General features: G+C 44.2%; 1 protein-coding gene across 1 annotated transcript in view; it reads right to left on the bottom strand.

The window, feature by feature from the left end:
- Positions 1–246: 246 nt before the first annotated feature.
- LOC141147945 (guanylate-binding protein 6-like) overlaps positions 247–19,487 on the bottom strand; it is an 80,084-nt gene continuing 60,843 nt past the window's right edge. The window contains exon 10 of the mRNA XM_073635103.1: positions 247–421. Coding sequence (XP_073491204.1) covers positions 308–421 — 114 coding nt within the window. The 3' untranslated portion in view covers positions 247–307. The remainder of the gene's footprint in view (positions 422–19,487) is intronic.

Below are 19,487 nucleotides of genomic sequence, written 5' to 3'. Positions count from 1 at the left end.
CCCCAGGAAGCTCAGAAATGCCGTGTTCACTATACACTTTGAATGACTGTGGATAAGAGAGGGCTGAAGATAAACTGATATAACGTACTGTATGTAGGAGGACTTGTGTCACCTGAGGATAGCCCCTTTACTAGGTATATGGAAAGGTTTACAACCACATTAATAATAGTTTGTAGTTACAAGCCCAGAAAACAAAAAAAAAGGTTGAGAAAAAAAACAAATGTTGAGAAATGTATAATCTAATAAATACAGCTTTTAATTAATGGTTGTATCCTGAAACTGAGCGGCACAGAGAAGGACATTGCGTCTATAATATTACACATGGTGATCGGTTGTCCATCTTCCTATTTAATTCATCTATTTTTCGTTGAAGATCTTGGACTTCTTTGCTAGCTGCTTCCTTCATGTATGCTTCCCGTTCCTGTGAAAACGATACAAAATAATACACATATATTAAGATGCATGGAAGAATGCTGGAGGTTCTGAAACGTTCTTCTGCAACACTGAAATCTCTTTCCGGATACAAGGAATTCTTAATAAAAAATACTTGGGACTATGGAAAAGGGCACAAATATAAAGACACAATTCTGGAGGGAAGAGATGCATGGTACATATAATGAGTATGATTGTTCTTTCTTTCTTCTTCCCTCCCTTCCCTTCCCCATTTCTCACCCCCGTTCACCTGATATGTGTACGCAGACATATGCATACATCTTTGCACCCTATCCCATCATGGCCATAACCATCTATCCCATTCTTTTCTTTCCCCCCTCCCTTTTTAGCCCATGGTCCCTTTTATTATTTTCATTATTTTAATTTTATCTCTGTTGCTACAAAAGTTTTATTGTATTAGATTCAACGTATTATTTAATATGCTTTTCCATTTAATATGTACTATGCATCTCTTCCCTCCAGTATTGTGTTTTTATATTTGTGCCCTTTTCCATACTCCCAAGTATTTTATTTCCTCATTATTGTGTCTGTATATTACTGCCCTTTCTCTCCACACTTCCCCTTCATTGTGTCCTCGTTTTACTGCTTTGTTTCACATTCTCACTGGCCCTCCCCCCTCTTTTTTTCCCTTTTTTTCCCATGTCTCTATGTATGCTCTAGCCCCGCCCCCTGTTCTGCCTATAATAATCTCCCTCCCCCGTGCTTTGAGACTCCATGCTTGAGAAAGGAATGCGGCTATCTCCTCCATCCATAGCCAGCTAATTCTGAAACGCGTCGCATGTTGATGACGTCACGGCTCGGCGCCGGCCTGTGTCTGCTCTCCGAGCCTCGCTTTCAATCTGCAAACACGGCCGTGTCTCCCTCCACTACACAGAGGCAGTGCAAACGCTGTGGAGACACAGCACGGCTCGGCCATCCATCCGGACGTCCATCCCCCCCCCCTCACTGACACTCTTGTCAGCACCAGACTGTTTTTCCTACTCCCTACCGGATGGCTACAGACATCTGCCAGGAACACTGAAATACATTAGATTGTGTTGTACTCAGTCTTCTCTACTCCTGCCTGCCTGGATCTGATGGAGTGTCAGCCATACTGGAACTGCTGTGACCTACAGTCCCACACCATCATCTTCTCAGCCCAGATTATGGACCTGAATACTACTCCTCTTTCCTTCATGTGACTGGATATTATTGTTTTAATAAATTGTTTTACGATATATACTCAGAGGTGCCCCTATTCCTTGTTTTTTAGTCCGTAGGGTTCAATATTGAGTTGGCCCACCCTTTACAGCTTTAACAGCTCCAAATCTTCTGGGAAGGCTGTCCACAAGGTTTAGTAGTGTGTCTATGGGAATGTTTGACCATTCTTCCAGAAGTGCATTTGTGAGGTCAGGCGAGAAGGTCTGGCTCGTAATCTCCCCGCTAATTCATCCAAAATGTGTTTTATCGGGTTGAGGTCAGGACTCTGTGCAGGCCAGTCAAGTTCCTCCACCCCAAACTTCTCATCCTTGTCTTTATGGAGCTTGCTTTTTGCACTGGTCCAAATCATTTGGTGGAGGGGGGATTATGGTGTGGGGTTGTTTTTCAGAGGTTGGGCTTGGCCCCATATTCCAGTGAAGGGAATTCTTAAGGCGTCAGCATATCAAGAAATTTTATGACAATTTCATGCTCCCAACTTTGTGGGAACAGTTTTGGGGATGGCCCCTTTCGGTTCCAACATGACTGCACACCAGTGCACAAAGCAAGGTCCATAAAGACATGTATGAGAGAGTTTGTGGCAGAGGAAATTGACTGGCCTGCACAGAGTCCCGACCTTTGGGATAAATTAGAACAAAGACTGCAAGCCAGGCCTTCTCATCCAACATCAGTGCCTTACTTCACAAATGTGCTTCTGGATGAATGGTCCAACATTCCCAAAGACACGCTCCTAAACCTTGTGGACAGCCTTCCCAGAAGAGTTGAAGCTGTTATAGCTGTAAAGGGGGGGGCAACTCAATATTGAACCCTACAGACTAAGACTGGGAAACCATTAAAATTCATGTGCGTGTAAAGGCAGGTGTCCCAATAATTTTGGTAAAATAGTGTAGCAGGGGTAGACCTGAAAGGTGAAGAGTGAGGAGGAGCAAAATTCCATCCTTTTGTGTGGCTTTTAGGTGCTCTTGCCAACAGGCTGAGTGGTTGGAGGGTAATGACTTGTCAAGCATGTGGTACCCAAATGGTTGGTGTTTTTGCCACGCTTGATCTGCTTGAGGCAAAGTTTGCAAATTGCAACAGTGCGATTGGCTGCACATGTGCTAAAAAAAGGCCCAGACAGCTGAGCTGTGGGAAGTGGGTCGGGAGATAACAGCTCCACAATGTGATGGAATAGGGTGGCTGTTCTCTACTTGTTTACGATGGCTGCCTTATTGGGGTTGTGCCTCACCCTCGCCCTCACTTTCCTCCTCTGCTCTATCCGGCACCCAAGTCACATCAGTGACCTCATCATCATCATCTCCTCCATCCTCACTGGAGCCAACTTAGCAATACACTGTGGAATAGGGGGCAGGTTTTGCCACTCTGGCAGCTGCGATGGACTGCACACTAGTCTCTGCTTGGGTGACAGAGGATGAGGACGGTTTAGTAAGCCAGTCCAACACCTCCTCTGCATGCTGTGGCTGGATAGCACGGGCAACATCACTAAACAGAGGAAATGATGCCCTGCCTGAGGACTGACCACGTCCACCTTTTCCTGTGGACACAGACGCTGCTGGCCACCTCACAGTGCCATGGGAACATTTGCCTCTCCTTGTTGGCCTCCCAGACATAATGGGGGGGCTTGTTATCGAAAAAGAAATGAAGGCGGGAAAATGTGTACTTGGATGCACTTTAATCAATGGAAAGTGGTGTTTGGTGCACTTTAACATCAGTACTCACCACACAGACACATACAACAAAACACACTTGTGGCTACTGGATATGGAGTAAACATGATTTCTGATTTTATTAAAAATAGATAAAATAGTCATCATACATAAAATGCATGGATAGAAATGCCAAACTGAATGGTGGTAACTACATGGTGAAATACATGCTTAAAAATTACAAATATTAATACGTAGTAGTACATAGGCATCTTAAAACCCGACAAATTTCATGAGCTACCACTCACTTCTTCAGGAGTAGATGCGTATACGGTATGTAAATCGACTGAGCTGGGATACCAAAGCTGGTTTCCCATCCGGTGGCGGCGAAGCATGTTTTTTCCTTTCTCCTCACTTACACGGAGGACACATGTTCAATTGGAAGCTCTCACACAACCCAAGTGGTTATCTGTGATGACAAACATAGCAGGACATAAAGGGATGTATTCATCATATACACGTCATACTCACCTTCCACCTGCTTCCCAGTGGGTCTCTCCCGGTTCCGCCCCTTCAGCTACTGGGTTAGACATGCTTCGCCGCGACCGGATGAGAAACCAGCTTTGGTATCCCAGCTCAGCCGATTTACATACCGTTGACGCATTTACTCCTGAAGAAGTGTGCGTTAGCTCACGAAATGCGTTGAGTTTTAACATGCCTTTGTACTACTATGTATTAAGATTTGTAATTTTTACGCATGTATCTCACTAGGGTTGTCCCGATACCAACACTAGTATCGGTATCGGCACCGATACCAAGCATTTGCCCAAGTACTTGTACTCGGGCAAATGCTCCCAATGCTTCCCCCGATACCTGGAAGTCAGCGGTGATCGGTGCGTGGGGGAGTTACAAGCTTCTCCCCCAGTGGCTTTCAGCGGCTTTAGTGACATACAGCAGTGATTGGTGCTTGTAACTCCCCCACACGCGATCACCGCTGACTGTCACTGCATCCTCCTCCATGCCCCCTCCGTTCCTTTGTCCCCCTCCCCTGTCCCCCTCCGTTCCGCCGTTCCGCTGTCCCCCTCTCCTTCTCTGCCCCCCTCCGTTCTGCTGTCCCTCTCCACTGTACCCTCCGTTCTGCTGTCCCTCTCCGCTGTACCCTCCGTTCTGCTGTCCCTCTCCGCTGTCCCCTTCCGTTGTGCTGTCCTCCTCCTCCTTCCTTTGTGTATGGATAGAGTCAGCTGACTCTGTCTATTTACATAACTGAAACATTGTAATCTCCTGTGATTACGATGTGTCAGTTTATGAACGGAGAGAAGCCGCTGTCTTCTCTCCATTCATTCTCAGTGCAGCTGAGGCTGCAGAGAAAGGGGCTGGGGAATCTCTATCCTTCGTCTCTTTCTCTGTCTCAAGGGGGAGATATCAGAGGTCTGTTAAGACCCCTGATATCTCACCAAAGCCCCCCAACAGGGCTGATTAAAAAAAAAAAAAACACATATTGCAATAAAGAATAAAAAAATATTATTGTAAAAAATAAAAATTGTAAATAAAAAAAAAACACACACACCATTCACCCCCTTCCCCCCTGAAAAAAAAGAAAGCATTGTTAAAAAAAAAAAACAAAAAAACACTGTCACGTGACATTAAAAAAAAAAGTATCGGTAATCGGTATCAGCGAGTACTTGAAAAAAAGTATTGGTACTTGTACTCGGTCCTAAAAAAGTGGTATCGGGACACCCCTATATTTCACCATATAGCTACCACCAATCAGTTTGTCATTCTATCCATGCATTTTATGTATGATGACTATTTTATCTATCTTTAACCACTTGCTGCCCGCCATATAGCAGAATGACGGCGGTAAAGTGGTTTCAACATCCGGACCTGACGTCATATGACGTCCTTAGGATATTAAGCTGCTGCGCGCCCCCGGGGGTATGCATCGCGGCAATTGTTGTTGCGGTGTGTCAGTCTGACACACCGCAACTCTGATCTAGGTAGAGTCTCTGACGGAGACTCTTTACCACATGATCAGCCGTGTCCAATCACGGCTGATCAGGATGTAAATAGGAAGAGCCGGTGATCGGCTTTTCCTTACTCATGTCTGACAGACGCGAGTAGAGGAGAGGCGATCGACTGCTCTCCTGACAGGGGGGGTCTGTGCTGATTGTTTATCAGCACAGCCCCCTCGGATCCCGCCCAAGACCACCATCATGCCGCCCAGGACCACCAGGATGGCCATCCACACTGGACCACCATGTATGCCCCCCCTAGACCCCCAGGGAAATACTAATCTGTGCCCAGGCAGCTGCCAATCAATGCCCAGGCAGCTGCCAATCATTGCCCACTCACAATGCCTACCACTGCCAGTGTCACCAGGGATGCCTATCAGTGCCGCATATCAGTGCCGCGTATCAGTGCCCATCAGTGCCACATTTCAATGCCTATCAGTGCCGCCTATCAGTGCCCAGCAGTGCCACCTATCAGTGCTCATCAGTGCCCAGAAGTGCCGCCTATCAGTGCCGCCTATCAGTGCCACCCATAAAAACCCATCTTTGCAGCCTTTCAGTGCCCATCAGTGCCCACCCATGAGTGCCCATCAGTGCCGCCTATCAATCCCCATCAGTGCTGCATATGAGTGCCACCCATCAGTGCCACCTACCAGTGCCCATCAGTGCCGCATATCAGTGACCATCGTCAATGCCTGTCAGTGCCCGCTCATTGGTGCCACTTCATCGGTGCCACCCTATCAGTGCCTGTCAGTGCTGCCTTATCAGTGCCCATCAGTGAAAGAGTAAAGTTACTTAGTTACAAAATTTTATAAAAGAAACAAAAGCAAAACTTTAATTTTTTTCAAAATTTTCAGTCTTTTTATTTGTTTTGCAAAAAATAAAAACTGCAGAGGTGATCAAATACCAATAAAAGAAAGCTCTATTTGTAGGAACAAAATGATTAAAATTTAGTTTGGGTTCAGTGATGGATGACCGCGCAATTGTTATTCAAACTGCGACAGCAATGAAAGCTGAAAACTGGTCTGGGCAGGAACGTGTATAAGTGCCCTGTATTGAAGTGGTTAATAAAATCAGAAATCATGTTTACTCCATATCCAGTGGCCATGAGTGTTCATCTCATTTAAAGTCCCAGGGCTAATTATGTTTTGTTGTACATGTTTATAGGGATGGAGGTGTGTCACTGGTGGCACCAGACCACTTATTTAATTTGTTGCAGTACACAGACACACTCCACTGACAAACTACAATATACTTCAGTAAACATGCACAAATGCATTTAAATATACTGCAGAAAACATGCATAAACCCACTTCATTATACTGCAGTAAACGCGCACGAATGCACTTCAATACACTGCCATAAAAGTACACCAACCCACTTCAATGTACTGCAGTAAACGTGCACTAACACACTTCAATATACTGCAGTAAAAGTGCACTATTGCACTTCAATGTACTGCAGTTAAAGTACCCTGACACTCTATTATACTGCAGTAAACCTGCCCTGACACACTAAACTGACACTACAGTAAAAATGAATGGTGGCACTACACTCACGCTTCACTATTACTATATTCACACTATACTTACACTTTACACTCACAATATAATCAGAATAGCACACTATAGCACACTAACTCGCTAGTAGCAATGAACAGAGCCCTCTCTCCCTATCTCCACTCCGGTTATCAGTGCAAATGGCTGCTCTGGGAAGGAACCTTTTATAATGTGGGGTGGGTCTTTGGGCAATGAGCCATGATTGGGCACATTTATCATTACTTTCAACAATCATGGCTCTGACAGTGTTCTGTGCCCTGATTGGGCAAACCATTCGTTGTTTCAGCCAATCAGAGCTTCCAATGCACTGTCTGGTGTGCAGAGCATTGTTGGGCGTTCGGTGGGCCGAACAAATGGTCGACCACCCTGACAATTCGGGTGTTCGCCGAATGGGTGAACAGCCGATGTTCAGCCCAAACTCATGCTCGGGCTGAACCACTGAAATCACTTGTAACAAACATATAGTTGGGTTTTCTCAAATCTGACTGCAAAAGTATGCTTTTAGCAAGAGCATAACACTTTAAAATCCAACTCCAGCTGAAAATTTTAACAGATACATCAGTTGTGAAGAATGGTTTGGGAAGCTTCTAGCAGCTCTGCTTGAGATGATGGGACCACAAAACACTAAAAACATCTTTGGTGAGGAAAAAAAACAAACAGAAGGCGCCTCTAAGTGCAGTAAACAAAGGACTTTACCTACCAAAGGATAAAATGCACTTACTAGAATTAAAATAAAGCAGATATGACAGGAAGTCCAGCGGCAGGTGGTCCCAGAGGTAGTCCAGTATGCAGCTTGATGAAGTAAGTCCAACCGACCAGCAGAGGGGGGGGGCCACAGGAGAAAGAACCAGGGACCAGCGTAGAATGCAGGACCCGAATGTGACGTCAGCAGAAGGCGACCAAGGCCAGCCTGGAATACATGGTCCCGGGCCTTCTGCTGATGTCACATCCAGGCTCTGCGTTCCATGCTGGTCCCGGCAGCGCAGTCATCCTTCCTGGTTTTTTCTCCTTTGGCCCCCCTCTAGTAAGTGCATTTTATCCTCTGGCAGTTAAAGTCTTTTGTTTACTGGACTTAGAGGCACCTTCTGTTTGTTTTTTTCCTCACCAGAGTATTGCTTCCCTTTTGGAGTGCTGCCCAAGTGCTGTTTGAGACACCTGTTTTGCCTGATCTGCATCCATCCCACACAGCGGACACCATCTCTGGCCAGTTTTGCTATCCAGAGCAACCTTCATTCCATTACCATGAAAAACATCTTGAGTCTCTTTCTTTAAAAATGTTACAAGCAATAATAAGATAGAAGGGTGGGCACCTAGTATCATTGGCAGCCAAGCTAAGAGTGTCCAGGGAACAGCAGAAGCAGATATTGTAATGGATGTGGTTGGAATATCATGATGAAATGTCTATTCCAATATATATAAGTACATGCTTTATATGCCTGACTTATATCAGCTTCTGCTTATCAGCCTTAAAATATATTCAGTAGATATCTGCACAGCACACCCCTCCCTTACTGTGGAACTTAACTGCAAGAGTTAAAGAAGATTGCACCTCCTTACCGAGAATAGACCCGAGAGACAAGTCGATATCTCAAAAGGAAGCTACCCTAAAATAGCTATGATTAATTGCTACTCCCTTTTTTGGATATGTCCTAGCTGAAGCTTATACATCGTCATAAGATATATACATTTTGTTGTTGTTTTGTACTTTGCATACGCCTACCTTATCTGATAACGAAATAGTATATAAGTCTTCAAAAGAGGGAATAATAAACAGAGAAGTAATTTTTTTCACTGAACTCTGTGTCTGTGAATTACTTCAGCGTGCACGTTCTACATCGAAAAATCAATTTGGCCAGGGGGCAGATATAAAAATACCGGACCTTGATTCTAGTCCAATACATCTGGTGCCCAACGTTGGGCTATTTGGGTTCTGTACCGAGGGATAGCCGATCCAGAAGAGACCTGGACAAACCAAACAACACGGGCAGGATGGAGACTGATCACCTCTGGGAAAACGGTAAGACACTTTTTAATAACTCGTCTACCGTTTATCCTGTACCCGTGACTGGCTAATCTCTGTGTCTATATCGGCTCTCCACGGTCAGCAAAGACAGGTATATATCTTGCCCATAGCCTATTGAACCCGTACCAATTATATCTGCCACCTGTTTTGTTCTGTTCCGTTTTGTTGATCGATCTTGTGTCGGCTGCTGGGAATGAGGGATTGATTACATAGTCACGGATGAGGATAGTTGACGTGGGTTAAACTCTTCCTGGGGGAATAAATAATTGTATTGTGCGGTAGAGCATGGGTAACCAGGAGGAGGCGTCAGGAATACGCCCAGTGGCGTGGGGATCCCGTGAGGATTTGAGCAATCCTGTATTTCACTGTGACCGTCACACATTTCTGTAATGACATGTCCTAAGTGTGTTTGTGGAATGTTGTTTGACATACATGAAGAAGGTTGATCGAAGTAGTAGAGCCAGGATATAGGACTGAGTGTCTTGGTTATAAACCCTTATTCCCGGAGACCACACACGTATTGGTGTTCAGATTAAATGTACATTATCCAGTAAAATTTGTTTGTGGTAAATCATTGAAAGTCATAGAAGCTGAAGCTAGAATAAAAGGACAGGGAGACGAGAGGTGCCCCTTGCAACTTGAACAACCAGAAGGACTTGAAGAGGTGGAGGGAGACAGAGTGAGAAATTTGGGCTTTGAGTTGGGACATGTAGATGACATTTAAAGTGATGCATTATTGAATTTTATTTTATCTGTGTTATCTGTTATGTCTTGTTGCGAGTAATAAGTGGTCACATATTACTCGACTCCCTCACCTGCGGCCACCTCGGGTGGACAGGCCTGTGACTGGTCTACGTTTTGGGAAGGTGCATGAGTGGCAGGCTTGCATGGCAGCCGAACACTGTAGAAGTTCCTTTCTCTCTCTCTCTCTTTCTATCCTTTTGTCCTCGTTAACTTGAGATTATGATATAGTCTGAACCGGTACCAGGTGAGGAATAGAGGAATTGCCAAATCCCTGTCAGAATTTAAGGCAACCTTGTGACCAATCTAAAATCCTGATCAGACACATAAATATCACAATCATCAAGACAGAACGTAGTAAGACAGCGTTATAAATTGGAAAGTGGTCCGAAAGAGGACAGGTGACGGTCAGAAGAATTGTCGGACCCTTTGAGTCCAAGAGAGCTTCATAAAACCGCCATACAAACCCTGATCCCAGACACATAAATTTTCCAATAATGATGGGGCAGAAGTTAGAGAGACCCAAGGAGGGGAGCCTGGCTTGTGACTTGGTGTTGGAGCGAGAGGGAGAGGTCGCTGTAAAAAAGGGAAAGAAATTGGCAAAAGTGTGTGGGGTTGATATGCATTTGGGTGGATGGCTACAGCAAGATGAATAGCGCACTATTTTGAAACAAAAAAGGGTCTACATAGTTACATAGTTACATAACAGGTGAGGTTGAAAAAAGTCCATCAAGTCCAACCTATGTGTGTGATTATATATCCGTATTACATTGTATATCCCTGTATGTTGTGGTCATTCAGGTGCTTATCTAATAGTTTCTTGAAACTATCGATGCACCCGGCTGGGACCACAGCCTGTGGAAGTGAATTCCACAACCTTGCTGCTCTTACAGGAAAGAACCCTCTACGTAGTTTTAGGTTAAACCTCTTTTCTTCTAATTTTAATGAGTGGCCACGTGTATTTGTATATTGAAATCATATCCCCTCTCAAGCGTCTCTTCTCCAGAGAGAATAAGTTCAGTGCTCGCAACCTTTCCTCATAACTAATATCCTCCAGACCCTTTATTAGCTTTGTCGCTCCAATTCCAGTACATCCTTCCTGAGGACTGGTGCCCAGAACTAGACAGCATACTCTAGGTGCGGCCGGACCAGAGTCTTGTTGAGTGGGAGAATTATCGTTTTATCTCTGGAGTTGATCCCCTTTTAATGCATGCCAATATTCTGTTTGCTTTGTTAGCAGCAGCTTGGCATTGCATGCCATTGCTGAGCCTATCATCTACTAGGACCCCCAGGTCCTTTTCCATCCTAGATTCCCCCAGAGGTTCTCCCCCAGTGTATAGATTGCATTCATATTTTTGCCACCCAAATGCATTATTTTACATGTTTCTACATTGAACCTCATTTGCCATGTAGTTGCCCACTCCATTAATTTGTTCTTTTTGCAAGGTTTCCACATCCTGCAGAGAAGTTATTGAACTGCTTAGCTTAGTATCGTCTGCAAATACAGAGATTGAACTGTTTACCCCATCCTCCAGGTCGTTTATGAACAAATTGGTCCCAGCACAGAACCCTGGGGAACACCACTACCCACCCCTGACCATTCTGAGTACTCCCCATTTATCACCACCCTCTGAACTCACCCTTGTAGCCAGTTTTCAATCCATGTACTCACCCCATGGTCCATACCAACGGACCTTATTTTGTACAGTAAATGTTTATGGGGAACTGTGTCAAATGCTGTTGTCTGTTGTTGGATCATGGACTGCTGCGAGCAGCAGACGCTTGGTTCAAAGTTGCAAAAGCTTATCATGAGGGAGGGTGGACAGAGCAGGAAGTAGTCAGCCACCGCCCTATAATGCCGTCTGGTCCCCAAGAAGTAGATACTGCCTTTCGTCTACCGCATCTACTGCTACTGCCCCTCCCCAACAGGAGCCTCCCCCGCCATGTTTGATGGTAGATGGGGCACACTTGTCTTTGTACTCCCCCTCGCGTGGTTGCCAACACACGCGCCTGGCACAAACTGAAACACCAGCGCCACCACACACACCAGAACTCACACACCTGTATCCGGTGATAGACCAGTCCTCTGGATTATATTACAAAGCGCAACCTACCTCATTAATGACAAGTGTACATTCTGGGGAAGGCTTGGACAGCTCCCAGGGGGAGGAGACCCATGCACCGCCTCCCCCGATAAACCCGGGGCGGACTCCGACTCAGCCTCAGCCTGACCTAATGGACTAAGGGACCCAAGCTCAGCCCCAACCCGGTCCCTTCTCTCAAAGTCTCAACCAGAGTCACGCAAACCCTGTCAGGATGCTCCCAACTGACAGACAAGTCGGAACAACTACAACCCGACAAACTTTTACATTTCCAGGCATTCCCCTGTATGACTCACAAGCTGGAGGGGCAATGGATCCTTTTGCAACACTGTCCAACAACCCATTGAACAGCCCGATTACACATTTACAGCCCTATTTACAGCCCTCTTATGCCCCTCACAGCCCAATACACAAAATACATGCACTGTACCTCCTGCACCACCACCAAGGGGAGGAATGCCCGCCACACCAGGAGCTCCCCTGATGTACGAAACTTTCACCCCCTCTCAAGCTGCATCTCTTGTTACAAGCCTACCAGACCCTAAAAAAACAGCCCATGCCATTTTATAGAAGGATCGCCCAAATCCAAAAGACATGCGTGGCTGCGTGGTGGGATTTGGTGAGCCTGTGTGAGATAAAGGCAGGAGATGCCTACTGGCCAGTGATGGAGAAATGCTTTGATCAGTACTACTGTGACGATACTTATGATTCAGGATATGACTTTGTGAATCAATTAAAAAAGTGGGCTCAAGAGCGCTTGGCAGACCAAGCGACTAGTATACAAGAGGTCACACAAGAAAAAGGCGAATCCGTTGAGAAATATCAAAATAGAATAGCACAAATGTTTACTGATTTGGGTTTTAGCACACTGACCAAAGCAGAAAAGCAGACAGACACATGCTAGCTTTGAAGAATAACCCTCATCTCACGCTCATAACTGGTTCCGTTCACGACCTTGGTTCCGGTCCAATACAATATAAGGCAGGAAAAGCCTTTGGAGCAGTCTTTACTGCTTTCTCCTTTTCTCCTAGAAGTCTTTTTGGGAACCCAAACCACCCAAAATAAAACTGAAATTTTAGATTAAACTTGAGACCTCAAAATGTATGCCATTCGTGCTGAATCTAACACCACCAACATTTTGGGATCAACTTGAATCTTAATGACAAGTCCAATGCATTGAAGTAAAATGTGCATTGCTGTCTGATGATTGGCCAAGCATGCACTATGACACGCATGCTTTGGCCAATCACAGCGCCATGAGCAAAGAGAGCCATAATTGGCCAAAGGCAGTGTGCCAATTGGCTAATTATGGCTCAGGGGGTTAAGTCCACGCTCCACACTACAAAAGGCCACATGCACGTCGGCCCTGTGTAGTGTGCTGCTGGCGTTGACCGAGAGAGAGTGTCATTTTATTTAGATGAGCAAGCAGGTGATTCAGTTAGCTGTAGTGTATTTAATATATATATACAGACAGTCTCATATAAATATAAATATAAATATATATATATATATATATATCCACTGTATCCAGTTTAGCTAGATCTGATTGCAGGCTGTTCCTGGTGTACTGTTTCTAATATACTTCAGGTAGGCAGGTGATTCAGTGAGCTGCAGTGCATAAAATATATATACAGTCTCCTACATATATATATCCACTGCATTCCAGTCTAGCCAAGCCTATATCTGACTGCAAGCCATTCCTGGTGTACATTTTCAAATATACTTTCGGGCAGGCAGGTGATTCAGTGAGCTGCAGTGAATTAAATATATATACAGTCTCCTACATATATATATCCACTGCATTCTAGTCTAGCCAAGCCTATATCTGACTGCAGGCCATTCCTGGTGTACGCTTTCAAATACACTTCAAGGCAGGCAGGCAGGCAGGCAGGTGATTCAGTGATCTGCAGTGCATTAAATATATATACAATCTCCTACATATATATATCCACTGAATTCTAGTTTAGCCAAGCCTATATCTGACTGAAGGCCATTCCTGGTGTACATTTCCAAATATACTTTCAAGCAGGCAGGCAGGTGATTCAGTGATCTGCAGTGCATAAAATATATATACAGTTTCCTACATATATATCCACTGCATTCTAGTCTAGCCAAGCCTATATCTGACTGCAGGCTATTCCTGGTGTACACTTTCAAATACATTTCCAGGCAGGCAGGCAGGTGATTCAGTGATCTGCAGTGCATTAAAAATATATACAGTCTCCTACATATATATCCACTGCATTCTAGTCTAGCCAAGCCTATATCTGACTGCAGGCCATTCCTGGTGTACACTTTCAAATATACTTCCAGGCAGGCAGGTGATTCAGTGATCTGCAGTGCATAAATATTTATACAGTCTCCTACATATATATCCACTGCATTCCAGTCTAGCCAAGCCTATATCTGACTGCCAAGCCATTCTTTGTGTACGTTTTCAAATATACTTTCAGGCAGGCAGGTGATTCAGTGATCTGCAGTGCATTAAATATATATACATTCTCCTACATATATATATCCACTGCATTCTAGTCTAGCCAAGCCTATATCTGACTGCAGGCCATTCCTGGTGTACACTTTCAAATACACTTCCAGGCAGGCAGGTAGGTGATTCAGTGATCTGCAGTGCATTAAATATATATACAGTCTCCTACATATATATATCCACTGCATTCTAGTTTAGCCAAGCTTATATCTGACTGCAGGCCATTCCTGGTGTACATTTCCAAATATACTTTCAAGCAGGCAGGCAGGTGATTCAGTGATCTGCAGTGCATTAAATATATATACAGTCTCCTACATATATATCCACTGCATTCTAGTCTAGCCAAGCCTATATGTGACTGCAGGCCATTCCTGGTGTACGCTTTCAAATACATTTCCAGGCAGGCAGGTGATTCAGTGATCTGCAGTGCATTAAATATATATACAGTCTCCTACATATATATCCACTGCATTCTAGTCTTGCCAAGCCTATATCTGACTGCATGCCATTCCTGGTGTACACTTTCAAATACACTTCCAGGCAGGCAGGCAGGTGATTCAGTGATCTGCAGTGCATAAATATTTATACAGTCTCCTACATATATATCCACGGCATTCTAGTCTAGCCAAGCCTATATCTGACTGCAGGCCATTCCTGGTGTAAGCTTTCAAATACATTTCCAGGCAGGCAGGCAGGCAGGTGATTCAGTGATCTGCAGTGCATTCAATATATATACAGTGTCCTACTTATATATCCACTGCATTCTAGTCTTGCCAATCCTATATCTGACTGCAGGCCATTCCTGGTGTACACTTTCAAATACACTTCCAGGCAGGCAGGCAGGTGATTCAGTGATCTGCAGTGCATAAATATTTATACAGTCTCCTACATATATATCCACTGCATTCTAGTCTAGCCAAGCCTATATCTGACTGCAGGCCATTCCTGGTGTAAGCTTTCAAATACACTTCCAGGCAGGCAGGCAGGCAGATGATTCAGTGATCTGCAGTGCATTAAATATATATACATTCTCCTACATATATATATATCCACTGCATTCCAGTCTAGCCAAGCCTATATCTGACTGCAGGCCATTCCTGGTGTACATTTTCAAATATACTTTCAGTCAAGTAGGCAGGTGTTTCAGTGATCTGCAGTGCATTAAATATATATACAGTCTCCTACATATATATATATCCACTGCATTCTAGTCTAGCCAAGCCTATATCTGACTGCAGGCTATTCCTGGTGTGCGTTTTCAAATATACTTTCAGGCAGGCAGGCAGGTTATTCGGTGATCTGCAGTTCAATATATATACAGTCTCCTACATATATATATCCACTGCATTCCAGTCTAGCCAAGCCTATATCTGACTGCAGGCCGTTCCTGGTGTGCGTTTTCAAATACACTTTCAGGCAGGCAGGCAGGCAGGTTATTTAGTGATCTGCAGTTCAATATATATACAGTCTCCTACATATATATATATCCACTGCATTCCAGTCTAGCGAAGCCTATATCTGACTGTAGGCCATTCCTGGTGTACGCTTACAAATATGCTTTCAGGCAGGCAGATGATTCAGTGAGCTGCAGTGCATAAAATATATATACAGTCTCCTACACATATATATCTACTGCATTCCAGTCTAGCCAAGCCTATATCTGACTGCAGGCCATTCCTGGTGTACATTTTCAAATATACTTTCAGGCAGGCGATTCAGTTTGCTGCAGTGCATAATTTATATATACAGTCTCCTACACATATATATCCACTGCATTCTAGTTTAGCCAAGCCTATATCTGACTGCAGGCCATTCCTGGTGTACATTTTCAAATATACTTTCAGGCAGGCAGGCAGGCAGGTGATTCAGTGAGCTGCAGTGCATTAAATATATATACAGTCCCCTACATATATATATCCACTGCATTCTAGTCTAGCCAAGCCTATATGTGACTGCAGGCCATTTCTGGTGTACGCTTTCAAATACACTTCCAGGCAGGCAGGCAGGTGATTCAGTGATTTGCAGTGCATTAAATATATATACAGTCTCCTACATATAAATATCCACTGCATTCCAGTCTAGCCAAGCCTATATCTGACTGCAGGCCATTCCTGGTGTACATTTCCAAATAGACTTTCAAGCAGGCAGGCAGGCAGATGATTCAGTGATCTGCAGTGCATAAAATATATATACAGTCTCCTACATATATATCCACTGCATTCTAGTCTAGCCAAGCCTATATGTGACTGCAGACCATTCCTGGTGTACTCTTTCAAATACACTTCCAGGCAGGCAGGCAGGCGATTCAGTGATCTGCAGTGCATAAATATATATACAGTCTCCTACATATATATCCACTGCATTCTAGTCTAGCCAAGCCTATATGTGACTGCAGACCATTCCTGGTGTACTCTTTCAAATACACTTCCAGGCAGGCAGGCGATTCAGTGATCTGCAGTGCATAAATATTTATACAGTCTCCTACATATATATATCCACTGCATTCTAGTCTAGCCAAGCCTATATGTGACTGCAGGCCATTTCTGTTGTACGCTTTCAAATACACTTCCAGGCAGGCAGGCAGGCGATTCAGTGATTTGCAGTGCATTAAATATATATACAGTCTCCTACATATAAATATACACTGCATTCCAGTCTAGCCAAGCCTATATCTGACTGCAGGCCATTCCTGGTGTACATTTCCAAATATACTTTCAAGCAGGCAGGCAGATGATTCAGTGATCTGCAGTGCATAAAATATATATACATTCTCCTACATATATATCCACTGCATTCTAGTCTGGCCAAGCCTATATCTGACTGCAGGCCATTTCTGGTGTACGCTTTCAAATACACTTCCAGGCAGGCAGGCAGGTAATTCAGTGATCTGCAGTGCATTAAATATATATACAGTCTCCTACATATAAATATCCACTGCATTCCAGTCTAGCCAAGCCTATATCTGACTGCAGGCCATTCCTGGTGTACATTTCCAAATATACTTTCAAGCAGGCAGGCAGATGATTCAGTGATCTGCAGTGCATAAAATATATATACAGTCTCCTACATATATATCCACTGCATTCTAGTCGAGCCAAGCCTATATGTGACTGCAGACCATTCCTGGTGTATGCTTTCAAATACACTTCCAGGCAGGCAGGCAGGCGATTCAGTGATCTGCAGTGCATAAATATTTATACAGTCTCCTACATATATATCCACTGCATTCTAGTCTAGCCAAGCCTATATCTGACTGCAGGCCATTCCTGGTGTACGCTTTCAAATACACTTTCAGGCAGGCAGGCAGGAGATTCAGTGATCTGCAGTGCATTAAATATATATACAGTCTCCTACATATATATATATATATCCACTGCATTCTAGTCTAGCCAAGCCTATATGTGACTGCAGGCCATTCCTGGTGTACGCTTTCAAATACACTTTCTGGCAGGCAGGCAGGTGATTCAGTGATCTGCAGTGCATTAAATATATATACAGTCTCCTACATATATATATCCACTGCATTCCAGTCTAGCCAAGCCTATATCTGACTGCAGGCCGTTCCTGGTGTGCGTTTTCAAATACACTTTCAGGCAGGCAGGCAGGCAGGTTATTTAGTGATCTGCAGTTCAATATATATACAGTCTCCTACATATATATATATCCACTGCATTCCAGTCTAGCGAAGCCTATATCTGACTGTAGGCCATTCCTGGTGTACGCTTACAAATATGCTTTCAGGCAGGCAGGTGATTCAGTGAGCTGCAGTGCATAAAATATATATACAGTCTCCTACACATATATATCTACTGCATTCCAGTCTAGCCAAGCCTATATCTGACTGCAGGCCATTCCTGGTGTACGTTTTCAAATATACTTTCAGGCAGGCGATTCAGTTTTCTGCAGTGCATAATTTATATATACAGTCTCCTACATATATATCCACTGCATTCTAGTTTAGCCAAGCCTATATCTGACTGCAGGCCATTCCTGGTGTACGTTTTCAGATATACTTTCAGGCAGGCAGGTGATTCAGTGATCTGCAGTGCATAAACTATTTATACAGTCTCCTACATATATATCCACTGCATTCTAGTCTAGCCAAGCCTATTTCTGACTGCAGGCCATTCTTGGTGTACGCTTTCAAATACACTTTCTGGCAGGCAGGCAGGCAGGCAGGTGATTCAGTGATCTGCAGTGCATTAAATATATATACAGTCTCCTACATTTATATATCCACTGCATTCCAGTCTAGCCAAACCTATATCTGACTGCAGGCCATTCCTGGTGTGCGTTTTCAAATACACTTTTAGGCAGGCAGGCAGGTTATTCAGTGATCTGCAGTTCAATATATATACAGTCTCCTACATATATATATCCACTGCATTCCAGTCTAGCCAAGCCTATATCTGACTGTAGGCCATTCCTGGTGTACACTTACAAATATGCTTTCAGGCAGGCAGGTGATTCAGTGAGCTGCAGTGCATAAAATATATATACAGTCTCCTACTCATATATATCTACTGCATTCCAGTCTAGCCAAGCCTATATCTGATTGTAGGCCATTCCTGGTGTACATTTTCAAATATACTTTCAGGCAGGCGATTCAGTTCGCTGCAGTGCATAATTTATATATACAGTCTCCTACATATATATCCACTGCATTCTAGTTTAGCCAAGCCTATATCTGACTGCAGGCCATTCCTGGTGTACGTTTTCAGATATACTTTCAGGCAGGCAGGTGATTCAGTGATCTGCAGTGCATAAACTATTTATACAGTCTCCTACATATATATATCCACTGCATTCCAGTCTAGCCAAGCCTATATCTGACTGCAGGCCATTCCTGGTGTGCGTTTTCAAATACACTTTCAGGCAGGCAGGCAGGTTATTCAGTGATCTGCAGTTCAATATATATACAGTCTCCTACATATATATATCCACTGTATTCCAGTCTAGCCAAGCCTATATCTGACTGTAGGCTATTCCTGGTGTACGCTTACAAATATGCTTTCAGGCAGGCAGGTGATTCAGTGAGCTGCAGTGCATAAAATATATATACAGTCTCCTACACATATATATCTACTGCATTCCTATCAGGCTCCTACTTACCAGACCGGCGAGTCCTGTCGGGCAGAGGGTAGGCTCCCTTACCCTCCGACTATCGGCCCCCTGGTAGAGTAAACAGGGGGTACGACAGTACGGAGTGGTATGAAGGCCTGTGAGGCTGTTCAGGTATTGCAGTCCGGGTGTCACAGGGTTAACTGTTGCAAAG

This window comes from Aquarana catesbeiana, linkage group LG06 (assembly GCF_042186555.1).
Source record: "Aquarana catesbeiana isolate 2022-GZ linkage group LG06, ASM4218655v1, whole genome shotgun sequence".
NCBI lineage: Eukaryota > Metazoa > Chordata > Amphibia > Anura > Ranidae > Aquarana > Aquarana catesbeiana.
Note: the sequence above shows the minus strand (reverse complement) of the source record. Positions and strands in the feature narration are given on the sequence as shown.